General features: G+C 41.1%; 1 protein-coding gene across 1 annotated transcript; it reads right to left on the bottom strand.

The window, feature by feature from the left end:
* Positions 1–533: 533 nt before the first annotated feature.
* Positions 534–12,272, bottom strand: PLAC9 (placenta associated 9). Its single transcript, XM_005481530.4, has 4 exons — positions 12,122–12,272; positions 2,950–3,047; positions 1,871–1,991; positions 534–716 (listed from the first exon to the last, which is right to left on the bottom strand). The coding sequence occupies exons 1-4, from the start codon at positions 12,177–12,179 to the stop codon at positions 706–708; spliced, it is 288 nt and encodes a 95-aa protein (XP_005481587.1). The 5' UTR covers positions 12,180–12,272; the 3' UTR covers positions 534–705.
* Between the last annotated feature and the right edge of the window lie 619 nt (positions 12,273–12,891).

Below are 12,891 nucleotides of genomic sequence, written 5' to 3'. Positions count from 1 at the left end.
GAAGTACATACATGTAAGTGTTCTCCTGACATGTAAGGGTCAGGCAGGTCCTTTTTCCTAGAAGTTGTATTGCTATTTGTCTTGAAAGAAAAAGGCAGTGTCGTGGATTTAATTCTGGGTTGCATTTGTCACTGTGGCAAGGGAGGGGAATGTAAAGATTACAGAATATGATAGCCATGTGTCCAAATGATGGATTCTGACTGGGACTTGCTGACAGGACTCAGTTTGGTCAATGGCAGCAGTGTGTCCTGTGTCCAAAGGCAGACCATACACTTATTTCTGTCAATCTGAGCATGTCTTGAGAGGAATTTGCAGCTGCAAATTGTTGGCTGAAACCAATAGCAAGGGTTCACTTCCTTGCAGGGGAAGGAGGAAGCTTTTGAATTAAGGGACGTTTGTTAGCTGTGCTATAGTCTTGAACACCACTTGATCTTGTTTTCTTACTGAAAGTGTTCTCTTACTGACATTTGAAATGCAGTTTTGATAAAGTAGGGCACCTGAAAGATTTAGAATGCAAAGTTTAAAACTGTATCTGAAAGCAAATACCTTTTTATTATAAAGCACAGCAACACAGAAGAGAAACTACAGCTGAGGGTTGTTCACCCTGCACAAATTGTGGAAACACAAGCTTATTAAATGATCAGAAGTGCAACTGTTTATGACACCCACACTGCTACATTCAGCTGTCTTCTGTCTTCACAGTGCTCAGCTGGTATCTGTATAGAGAAGAGTTGATGTGATTATTTTTGGTTATGAGATCAGGATCAATCTTTATGGATAAATCTCTCTTAAAACAATGAATCTTGCTACTCTAAAGTGGGAAATTGTCACTTTGATGCACAAAATCATAGAAGAAAGGTCCAATCTGTAATTCTTGAGCAATTTGGCAGTTGTAGCAAGATCGATCGGAATAGTACTTGCTATAGATTTGCTGCAGATGTGCTGATTTCTGTTTTAAATTCACTGCAATGCTTTACTGGAATATTTTTCACTTTTACTGGGATATCCCCTTACCTTGCAGGGGAGTAACTTTATTGTTAACCTGTTAACTGCCCCTCACAGAAAACCATAAACTTCAATGGATAACAAAGTTGGTGAGGATAGTATCAGTCATGGTTACCAGATCCATACAGCCACCTCCAAGAACCAAAAACCAGCATAAACTCTGCTGCTGTTTACTTCAAGCCTACTTCCATCATGTAAGTGCACTGTGGTGTGCCCAGGTACAGCTACCTTAATGAACAAACAGCTCAGCACTGACAAAACTGACTTTATAAACATGTCTGTGGATGCTTTCATCTGTCCACAAGGGTTTATTTTCCACCAAGAGTGTCTCACCTTGTTAAATGCACTGTTGATATTTAGGCAGAGGATGAAGAGCATAGAGCATTATAAGAAAGTGAGTAGAAGAGGTGGTCTCATCCAACTAATTTCTGTTGTGATTTAATTTATTCCAAAAGCATTTATCCAGGAACATATTTTGTATGAGGGGCTTGCATGTCAAAGTTGGATTTAGGATAAAATGGCAATACCTCCAATTTTGTAAAATCGTGATGCCATCCTGTATTTTGTCACACATGAAGCTAAAGAATCACAGGATCTTAAATCTGGAAAGGACCTTGAGATTACCTAGTCTGTCCTGCTGTTCTAAGGTGAGTTGCTTCCTTTGCTCCGAGCCTTCTCTTCAGAGGTTGTTGAAATCTGGTTTTCTAAGCTGGACGTGCAATTGGGGTCCTGAGGCCCCCAGTTCTGAGGCCTTACCTACACTGAGCTGAATTAGTTCACATCTTTAGAGAGAAAATATGGCATATATAATAATAACATATGTAACCCTTTTTTCAACTTAGGTTATACCTGACGAGATACTGACCATCAAAAATGTCTATAAGTGGAGTTCCTGGAACGGTGGGGATATTCACTGTTGTCTCACTGATGATGTTGAGGAGTGATTTGACTTCTGATTCTAGGTGCTCCACTGTTTTTATTACCTTCTAATGGAAACAAGGGAGACAAATGGAGAAAGGAGGTAGTCAGAGGGTCAAGTGGAAGGAATTGCAGCAGATGTGTTTGCAGAAATGCAAACCTCATATCCTTTACTGCCAACAGCTAATTTAATCTGTAATGCGTATTGCAGGTTTAAACATTCCTTGTGTTCTGCTGGCCTCTAGTGGCACCAAGTATTAGCACTCGGTTTTGCAAGAGTTATGTTACAGCAGCCCTGTATAAAGAAGAATTTAAATTCTTGGAGCTTTCCATTAGTTGGTTTTTAATTCTTTCTCATTTCTGACAGAAATGCAATTTATTAAATGCAATAAAAGTATCTGCATGGACGATAAGAGAAGCTGATGGGGTGTAAGGATGAGGACTGGGACTAGGGCAGAAGGGAGGTCATGTTCCCATTTGAGAACCACAGCATGATGTTTGGGAACTACCCAGCTGAGAATTAGCAGGTTAGTTAAGCTGAGTAAACAGGTATCTTGTGATATGTGCTTAAGACACCAGGGGGAAAAAAAAATCAAACTTTGCAGCTTTCCTGGAATCCTCATCATGGAGCTCAGTGTCAGCTGAGGTGAGCAGAAATTCCTCTATCAGTCTTGGAGTCACTTGCAGAACTCACATCTACCCATAAGTCAGTGTGAAACTTTACAAATACAGATTCTGAGATTTTTAGATTAAAGGCACAGATTAGAATGTTTAGATGATAAACATTGGAGAAGAGGCTGATATATAAAAAATTGTTAATCAGTTTTTTTTTAATTCATTAAGATTACATATTTCTGGTGATAACGGCTTTATGGATTTATGGATAAATAGGACATCTGAAAAAAGTAGTCTAACCTTGACTAATAAAATCAAGAAGGGACACTGTCTAGAAACATCCTTTTTCTTTGGTCAAAAGGATAGGGCAGAGGTCTGGTAAGGTTCAGGAGCCAGCACAATCCCTCTTACCTCTTCAATAATATCTAAGCGTTCGTGGAGCATGTGTTCATTACACCAGGTTCCTGTTTCCAAACTCTCAGGTGCCATAGTGACAGGATCAGCAGCAGCTGGAAATAGAGACACAGGTAATTGCCAGAGGGCTAATAGCAGTCCTTGCCTTTCTGATTTCTGAAGTGCTATTTTGCATGCTACACAGCATTGTTGATGAACCAAATGTAGGATTTGAACTTCTTTTCCAATAACTACAGCTGTGCCCTAGTAGTTGCCTGCACACGTCATGTTGGTTGGAACAAGGTGTTTTCTCTTGCCGTGGGTGTTTGTTTTGGGTTTTTTTTGTATGTATGTATTTGTTTTACATAACCTATTTTTTCCTGCATGTGTAGGGTAAGTTTATAGGCTGTGATTCTCTCTCTTGGGTGTCAAACCTAACTGTTGGGAAGATCTGCCTAACACAACAGTTCCTCATAGACTTTGTTCAGAAGCAACTGGTGCTGTAAAGCTTTGAAGACTAGCTAAGCTTGTCCACCTTGCAAATGGATGCTGATGGTTCCTCTCTGCCAGAAGGTTGTCCCAGACAGTCTGACTTTGCAATGGGAAGGGAAACAATAACAATTGTTTTATTGCTGAGCATGTTTGCTGACTTTGCTATACAAAGTCACATTTCTCTGTCAGTTATCTGTGTTTACCTCTCAGTACTCATGAGCTCCTGCTCTTTGAACTTTTCATTTTGCTGGCTGTGCTCCATGAAAGATCAGTAGCTGATAGTGTCCATGCTTTAGTGGAGCCTATTTGCTTTTCATAACTTCAGTAACAGTTAAATTTTCAAAAGTGTGTGGAGGACTTTAGTGGAATATTTTAAACTCTGCTAAATGATAACATATCTTCCTGTGTGTTAAGTTAGGTTTTGCTCTTGTTTGATGCTTGAAGCAGCTGTGATAATGAGGAAGCAACAGTCACTCATTCTGTCATTGTCTGTAACAAAGACAAAACAGAGCTTGTGTTGTAATGAACAGTAAGACAGACAAGAGCAGTAACTAATTCTGTCTCCAGTGCTGCTGTGCCAGAGCAGTGGTTTGGAACTGCTGCAGTGCTTCCTGTCAAGCCTGTGCCAAGATTTCTGGAGTGCAGGTGTCAGGTGATGGCAAACGTGTCAGTAAGGATCACTGCAGTTTGGAGACCGTGAGAGATGTACTGAGTTGGAATGGCATCCTTGGAATTGGGGGGTGGAGGGGGGATTATAAAGTGACCTGACTTACTGGGTATTATGTAGAAATTGGTTTGACAGAGATTTGGTTAGGGGTTTTTTTTAGTGCAGTACCAGAAGGTGGTGCTGTTAGGACAGAATCCTGAAGACTTCATCTACCTGTTTATGGAAGAGTGCTGAAATAGAGCAGATATTTCAACACCAGCTGCTTTGCAATTACCCTTTTTTTCCTTCTCTTTGCTGCTAGTGGTGGTGGTTTATGAGTCTTGTAACTGTCTTAGTGGTCAAGTGTACTGTGCTATTTCTCAAAATTTTTGCTTCTTGACATGTCTTTTTTCCATCATGACTGGAACAGTGTGGAGATACTGAAATTGTGGTGGCTGATTCTCTAGTCAGGTGTTTGTAGGCGGGGAGGTTAGATACGATGGACTGACAGTTACTCAAAGCACATGTATACATACCATGATAGCTATGTACAGCCAGTGTAAGATTGTTGCATCTTACTGTGAGCTTAGCAAAGCGCTGCACAGCTTTGTGTGCATCGTGTGTACACACACAGAGCTTTGTGTGTACCTAGAGAAGGAGATAAAGGGATTGCTATGGGACACAGGACTCAGTAGCTCCTGGTTCCTTGGCTTCCTCTCCTTACCCAGGAGACAGCTTTCCATCGCTCACAATGCTTTGCTGCCTTACCAGCTGTAATGGCAATACTGAAGGAGGACAGAGTCCTAGTTTGACAGGGCTGTAAGATATTGCTCAGAACCACAGAATTAGTGCAGTGCCTAAAACTTTGACAAACAGGCCAAGTCTAAATGTCTCAGGAAGCACCTGACAGCCGATGTTAGCAAGGCTAAGGGTTGGTATAAGCATAAGCGTGACTAGTTGTAGACTGCACAGGGTGGAGCTGTGAGAGGGCTGAGCTAGGAGAAACCCTCTCAGGACCTGCATGTCCATGTCTTGTTAGTGACTTTCACACCACAACAGAGCTGCTCCAGCTCTTGCAATTGCCCTTTCACCACCACACCAGAACAGGCTATTTCAGCTGCCAGTGGCTGGGCAGTCAGTGTAGGTTTCTTCTTTTTTCTGAGTCCTGGCTTGAGGCTTTGGCTTTCCAAAACATTCATTGTTATTCTGTTGTTTGGCTTTACCTCTTAAGCCACAGCTCTATCTCTGGGATGGGCTGTTCACAGGACACATCCGGTCCCTTGTAAATATGGCACATATCTGGGTCACTATGGTCAGGCAGTTCAGCCAAAGCAGTAATTTCCATGTGCTGAAAGAGAGCACGTGGAGTGTTGCTTAGGAGCACTGCCCTTCTCTGTTGCAGTTGGTGAAAGAAAGGGACACAACCTGCCTTTGGCACTGACCTTACTCCAGCACCATTTCTACTTCATATGTATGAAGTCACCGTGTGACTTTACAGTCATCATATAGAGGAAGTGAAGAGCAGAATGCTGCAAACTATGTAAGCAAAAGACTAATGACTTAGGATACTTCCAGGTACTTGCTTTCTGGAGTTACTGAAGAAATATTTTTAAAATGTAAATTGGACTTTTTACTTGTCTGTGTTTCAAAGCATGTGCATAGAGACAACTTTGGTAGTAAGTTTTAAAGCTAACCACTTTTAAGAGTGAAGTGTTCTTTGTATTCCATATAAATTACATATTTAAAATGTGTAGGTGTTTGCAACTTCTGACAGCTTAGGCAAGTGTGTAGGAGGCATATTTCAATGTCTTAAATATCTAATTTGAAACTTAATAGATTGTTTCATGCAGACACTTGCAACATTTCAATATGGCAGAGAGAGCATTACCTTTCAGTTAATGTCCCATCTGCAAATTTCCACCTGATGTTTCTTGCAAGTAAGATGTTCAGTTAAGTTCTTGAAATCCATTCTATTTGATGTATAGGATGGTTATTTTCCATCAAGAACCAGAACTCTCATGTTCAAGATAAGAAAACGACTCATGCCTTTTTGCTCTGATTAAGTCCTCTGTGCTACATTGATGGTGCCCCATAAATCTGAGTAGTTCTAACCACCGTGGGCTGTGATGCAGTCAGACACCAGCAGGGAAATGGAGCATCTCTGAACTGGTTGGTAATAAGGATTTATTGACTAGAAGAACATGCCTCATGTTTGAAAGAAGTAGACCATGGGAGAGTAAGATTTGTGTATTATGGTCAGCCTGGCTGTACAAAACTTGGTTTTATAGCAAGGGAGAGAATGAGCAATGAAGTAAGAATCAAAACAGCCTTGCTAAACAGGTTATGAGCAGAGGCTTTTGATTAAGAATATCCCTCTGTTAAGCTCTTCTGCCTCCTGTACATTTGATATATTCCCCCAACCCACAAGGTGTTCCTTCTCTGTGCCCCCTGATGAAGTTCTCTTCTAGGACTGTCAGGGTTCCTTCTATCCAGGTGCTGTTAAATGGTTCATTTTGATCATCCAAGTAGTTAATGATAAGCACCAGAATAAACCCAAGGCACTCTCGGCTGTCATTTTCTGTGGTTACTGGGACTGCCAGAACTGAAGTATGTGACCACACAGATCTGGTAGGTCTTCTAAAGTAACCTTCCTAATGACACATTGCAGCTCCAAATGAAGTTACAGGCTTGATCTAGAAATTGCTGGGTTGGGTTCTTTGCTCTGCATTACAAAGAAGGTCAAGGTGAGTGACCACAATGTTTCCCATTGGTCTTAAAACCTGTCAAATTCTTTGGCCTCGTTCTGTGATCAGTGTGGTTTTGAAAGTTGACTGCAAGGTCTTGTTTGTGCTCAGTAGGGCGGGAGGGATAAAACAAAGCAGGCCACAAGCCAAGTGGGAGACATGGGAGATTGAAACAGGAACCAGATGGCAAATGAGGAAACCTGAAAACACGTGATAGAGCAAGAGGAATAAAGCAGAACATGACTAACTCTTCCAGAAAACATGCTGTGCTCTGTGTTTTTGTTTGCACTGCCTTAGGTTTAGTAATACCATTTTATTCCTAAAGCATGGAGCATAAGGTGGCCAGACAGCCTTTGATGAGAAAAGGAATGGCAATAGTAATGATTTATGTTCCAACAGGGAAAAGGTCATGAACTGGAGGATCATGTTCAAATGATGAATCCACTATCCAGTGTGGGAGGAATGCAACAGACTTCTGAATGGATTTGCTGACCCTTGCTTAAATTAATTTTCTCTAAATATAAGTGCTGGATTCCACTTTGAAATTTGCATGTAATTTTGAAATGCTAGCTCAAGAAATCACATAGTTTCCTAAAGTGATTGGTGAAGATAACTTGCAGCTGAATTCAGGAAAGATTCAACTGCTTTGAATCTGAACTGATACTAATAACTATCAGTACTGGTGCTTTCAGACCATAGACTATGTTAAGCTAAAACTGTTAGTCATATTTAATTTTGGGGGCTGTTCTTCAAGGCATCAAAGTAAGTTTCCATTAATGCCAGCTCTTAATTAATTACATTGGCATCCTTGTCTTTGGAAGTACTGAACTAAGTTTCTGTGTCACTACCAGTTTCATTATCACCAGTACATCCAAATTCATTTTAAGCTGTGATACATAACTCAAGCCAAATAAAATTTTATTGTTAGGACATCAAAAATAATTTATTTGGATAGCAAATGTTGCATTGAAAATACTTTTTAGGGCACAGATTCCCTTCAAGTTCTTAGCCACTCAGAAGCATATCTTTAACTGGACATAGAGCATCTTTCTGGCTATAATCCATGAAGCAGTAATGCTTAACTGTGATTTTGACACCTCTGGGTAATTCTAACCAAGTAGTTCTACCTCTTTTTAGAGTTCAGTCTGTATTATCTTAAAGATAAGGGAGTTCTTCCCTTTAGTGATTGCAATAAAGACTGCAGGAATTGCAATAAATAAATAAAATTCCCTAGCAACTTACACACTGCCATATGCTTCACACTGGAGACAACTGCACGGGTTTGCTTATATTTACATGTAAATATATACATGCACATGTAAATATACACACACATGTAAATATATACATACACATGTAAATATTTAATTTTGCACACGCCTTGACTAGGCTCTAGCTTTTATGGCAGAACAACAAGGCACATCACTTGAGCTTGTGAAATGTGCAAAATCAGAAATGGGACCTCGTAGCAGTTGTTTCTGAGTAGATAGCATACATTTCTGTGTTAAACTACTTTATTTACAGGCAGCTTTTGCTGTTGTGACCAATGTAATTCTCCTAAGGGGATTCATCTCTCACTTACCCAGCAGTGGAGACTGAGAAGGAGTGCACAAGACCAGGGATAGTTCATGCTTCCAGTGGGTGGTTTTTTTGACACACAAAAAAATCTGGGCCCTTGCCATGGCTATGTGCCAGAAGCAATATTGCTACTTGAAAAACTACTTTGCTTTTTCTGCAATTTGACCATATCTGTGATTGTAAGAAGCACTTAAGTTTTGTGTATTTTCATTCAAAGGAAGAAGGATAGTAATTAAATGTTCCTGTGAGGGAACTATTGGCTTGGAGAGTGTTTTCAGCATGCTGGTCTTCAGAACAAGCAGCCAGAGAATATCCTCTTGCACTTGTTTCTGCAGTGGAAAATGACTGCAGGGAGTTGGACTGATAAGAGGCACAAGCTACGTAATTAGCAGGTACGTTATTCTAATTCATGCTGGATCTTACAATGATGCTTTGGGCTCCAGAAAAGTTTGCCTTTATTATGGATTTATTTTCATGTGAATGCATCTTTGTTATGGAAACCAAGGCTAAACGTTAGGAGGATTATAGCTAGAAGCTGTGTAGGACACACTTGTGTGTAGAGAAGGGGAAGCTGTTTAGGAAGGAGCTGTGTCTTAGTATCCATAAAGAATCCAAGTTGTGCAGAATTAGTGAGCTTAAGGCTGGCTTGAAAGTGGCGGATGTGAGATGAATAATCAATTTGAGGATAACCACTGGTATCAGGGATAAAGAGTTTCTCAATTTTCTGAGAACGTGGCTCTTGGTCTGTGTTTAGTAATAGAAATGATGGTCATGGGGAGTGGATGGGGTGAGTCTGTGACTTATTAGTCAGTTTTGTGATTGTGTAGTTTTCATATGTCTAAGTCATGGCAGTAGAAAGAAGTAAAATGAAAGAATATAATTTTAGGTTTTTTCCTAAAATCTAAACAAATCTAAGGAGTTGCTTGAAGATCTATTTTCTCTTGGCTGACAGTTCATGCAGTCTGCAGCAAGTCAGGAAGTAGAATAGTGAGAGAAGGACAGATACACACACACACAGTAGATGCTGACATTCAGGCCCAGGACTTACATCTGCTTCAGCCAGAGCAGATCAGCTGTGTTTATAAATAAACCCTCATCATGCAGGCGAACAACAGGAGTCCTATATTTCTAAACTCCTCATTTTTTGGGAGAGTTTGATAGTAACTTTTGCTTTACATGTAGAAGTTATAATGTCCACAGAATTGAAATTCCTTTTAACTCAATATATAAAAACATAGGGCTTTACAGATATATAAAATCTCTTTATAAAAGGCTCTGTACCAAACCCTGATCTCCAGATAACTCACAATCTTAAAAAACACTGTGATTTTGGGGTACACTTTGTTGTTGCAAACTTTATTTCTCCTTCCTTGTTAGCACTCAGAGGTGGGTTCTGCAAGGACTGTAATCCTTGCGTTGGAGACAGTAATGCTGGTGGGTTTCTATAAGGACAGGAAATAGCTATAACATGGAGTATAGGTTAAACCATTATTAGTTTGTTAGTAGAGAAATATAAGTCCAAGTCAGGCCTAAAATAGGATATCTATCATAAGTTTTTACTGTGTCTTTAATTCTACAATGCAGTGTTTTAATCTCCTAGAGAAAAAATGCTTCTCTGTGACAATGCAAATGGTCAATTTGGGGCAGATTCTGGCTGTTCTGAAAGGATTTTTTCCCCCCACTTTCTAGATAATGGTTTAGCTTATAGAGCTTCCCAGCTTTGATATTGCATGTGAGTATCAGAGGATTCAAAACATCTTGAGAATTCAAAAAACGTTAGGTGAATGAAGAGAAGCATTTATACACTTGATTTACTTTAACTCGTAGTTAGAACCGGCTGGAACTTGTGCTGTTGGAAAGCAAATCACGCCACGGTGTGGAGCAGCAGCGCCTCGTCTGGAAGCTGTCCCTGGTGGAGCGCTCGGTGTTGGTGCTGCACTGATGGCGCGGGGGCTGGGGCTTGTTCGCCCAGGAGCTCCAGGTCACCTCTCTGCCACGCACACACATGGAGCACCGTGTTTGCTCTCGGGGTGCTGGCCCCTCGGAACGATTTGCCTGGAAACACGTTTAAAGACACTGGCAGCCAAAAAGGCATACCTTGAAAATAGGTATTGTGCTCCAGACTACATTGTGCACTGCATTTGAGCAGCGCCTACAAATGACCCAGCACGGGCAGCAAAGCACTGTGAACTGTGGCAGGAGCACATTGTTGCATCCCGAAGGGCTCCCGTGCCAGCCTCTCCTCCTGAATGATTTGGAGTCTGAGCTCTTTGAATATGAGATTGTTCATATTAATGGCTGAATTAAAACATAAATTCTAGTTTGGCTGAATAATTTTTAAGAGGAACCCGTGGGAGTTAGGTTGGAGGATTCTGCAAGGGAATCATAAGTTATGTTCCCCAACTCAAGGGTAGCAGAGGGAAAGTGGGGATGGCTTTTTTAAGCCTTCAGTCTGGCAGGGTGCTCCCCTGGCCATGACAGACACAAAATTTCTCATTTTGCATGATGAAAACCATTAAGACAGTAAACATGGTGTGCTGACTGAGTAGCTGCCACCTGGCATGATACTGAGTGCTAGTCTCCTCTGCAGTTATTATTGAGATGCTATTCTAATTAACTGAATTTTATCTGAGTTTGCAAATTATTTTAGGTTAAAACCCTACTTTTATGGGAATAGAAAAAGCCTTTTTTTATTTTCTTTTATTTCACATTTATTTCGGTGAAGCTTACAAAACTCACTAGAGTGTAGTGAATTCTTGTGGAGTGAAAGCAAGTTAGAGTGCTCTTGCTGTTGCATTGATATTTCAGTTCATCACTGAGATAAACATCACAAAGACAGTTAAGAAGGAGGGAGTCAGGGCAAGGAAGAGTGACTAGAACTTAGGGGCAGAAGGGACTAACAGTTTTTTAGGAAATGTTTTGAATGTAATAGGATCTTACTACCCTGCCGTGAAATACAGCTATTGTCTTGTCAAGAAAGTAGGACCAGAGGGAAAATAAATCTGAGCCTCAGCCAGCAGAAAAGATGCAGTACAAACAGGCTGGGAAGCCAGGTTTGTGGTTACACAGGGACTGTAAACCCTTGAACTAGCCAAACTGAATAGCTTTGTCGCACTGCAATGTGATTACAGGTTATGCAGTGCTAATCTCTTGTTAATGAAAGTAGAATTCAGATGCAGGCTTATCAGATGTTCTCTGTTTATATTCTCCCAAAGCTTTTGGAGAAGTCATTCTCTACCTCAAAATCTCAGGAATAAGCAGTCCAAAGCAGAAGAAACAAAGTGGTGATGCTGTTACCCGGAAATTTAAAAAGAAAGCTTTGAATAAAGCAGAATCTTTCTCTAATCACTTTGAACTTCAGTCTCATTTCCAAGTGGATTAGTGTGATATTAATACGGCTGCCAGAACAGTAATTATGGAAATTGAGAGCACTGTCTGCAGCACCTCAATGTGGTCCTAAATTTCTGAAGGTAGAGTGATTCTATCTCATGTAAGAAGTAAAAAATCTCCAGATCTACCAAAGCAATATGTCTATAGGACAGACTTTAAGGTCACAAAAATGGAGTTTTACCTCTCAAATCAGAGAGTTTTGACACATACCTGTGTCACCTTCACGTGAAATCCATAGAGAAATTAAGCAATTATTTGCCTCTCCCTCCCACCCCATGCAAAGGCTTTGGCCATACTGAGATTGTTACAGTTTCTGCTTTGCAAGTTCAGAGTCACTTACCTAAAGGGTCTTGCTCCTGCAGGACTAGAGCAAACGCCAGTGCCCAGAGGAAAAGCATGCTTCCAGCCTGCCCGGGCTGTGCCGTGGCTGTGCTGGAGCCCCGCAGCCTCTCCCCCTTCCCTCCTTCCCTCCCTCCCCGGCTTCCTATCGGCTCCTCGTCCAGCCCTTCGTGCTGAGCTTTAGCCAGAGTTAGGCGGAAATATGCCCAGCCTGAGCCAAGATTCTTAAGCTGTTCTCTTCTGCTTCCCTCCTTTTAAAAACACCCTTCCAGCTCCATGCACAGCCCAGCTATCCAGCCAAGCTGGAAGTGGCCCAGGCTCCCCAAAGTTGGGGGTTTTTACGCTTGTATTTATGTACACAGATTACAATGGAAATCGATGAAAAGCTTTGGATGCTGTAAATATAGCAAGTGGGGAAAGGCAAGGAAGGGAGAAAGGAGGAGGAAGGGGTGCTGTATGTGTCTGTCCCTGTAGAATTTCATCTGGGGCAGGCAAAGCATTGGAAAACACAGTTTCCAATCTTTAGATCTCGTGAGCTTATAGGGCTTTTACCATTGCTCTTTTTGAAGAGCACAGAAACACCTTCGTTGGGCAGTACAATGTGTCTTGTGGGAGAGGTGGTTGTGGTACTTCATGTTTGGACATTATCATAGGATCTCCTGATCTCATCTGAGCTCTTCTCAGTTTGGCAGGGTTTTTTAATTGCTTGGGCTTGGTAACAGCACACGCAAAAATAGAACTGGCAATGTGTGTGATTTTTAACAGGATCCT

The sequence above is a fragment of the Zonotrichia albicollis genome, chromosome 7, assembly GCF_047830755.1.
Source record: "Zonotrichia albicollis isolate bZonAlb1 chromosome 7, bZonAlb1.hap1, whole genome shotgun sequence".
NCBI lineage: Eukaryota > Metazoa > Chordata > Aves > Passeriformes > Passerellidae > Zonotrichia > Zonotrichia albicollis.
The sequence above is the reverse complement of the archived record's forward strand: the minus strand, read 5'-3'. Positions and strand labels throughout refer to the sequence as shown.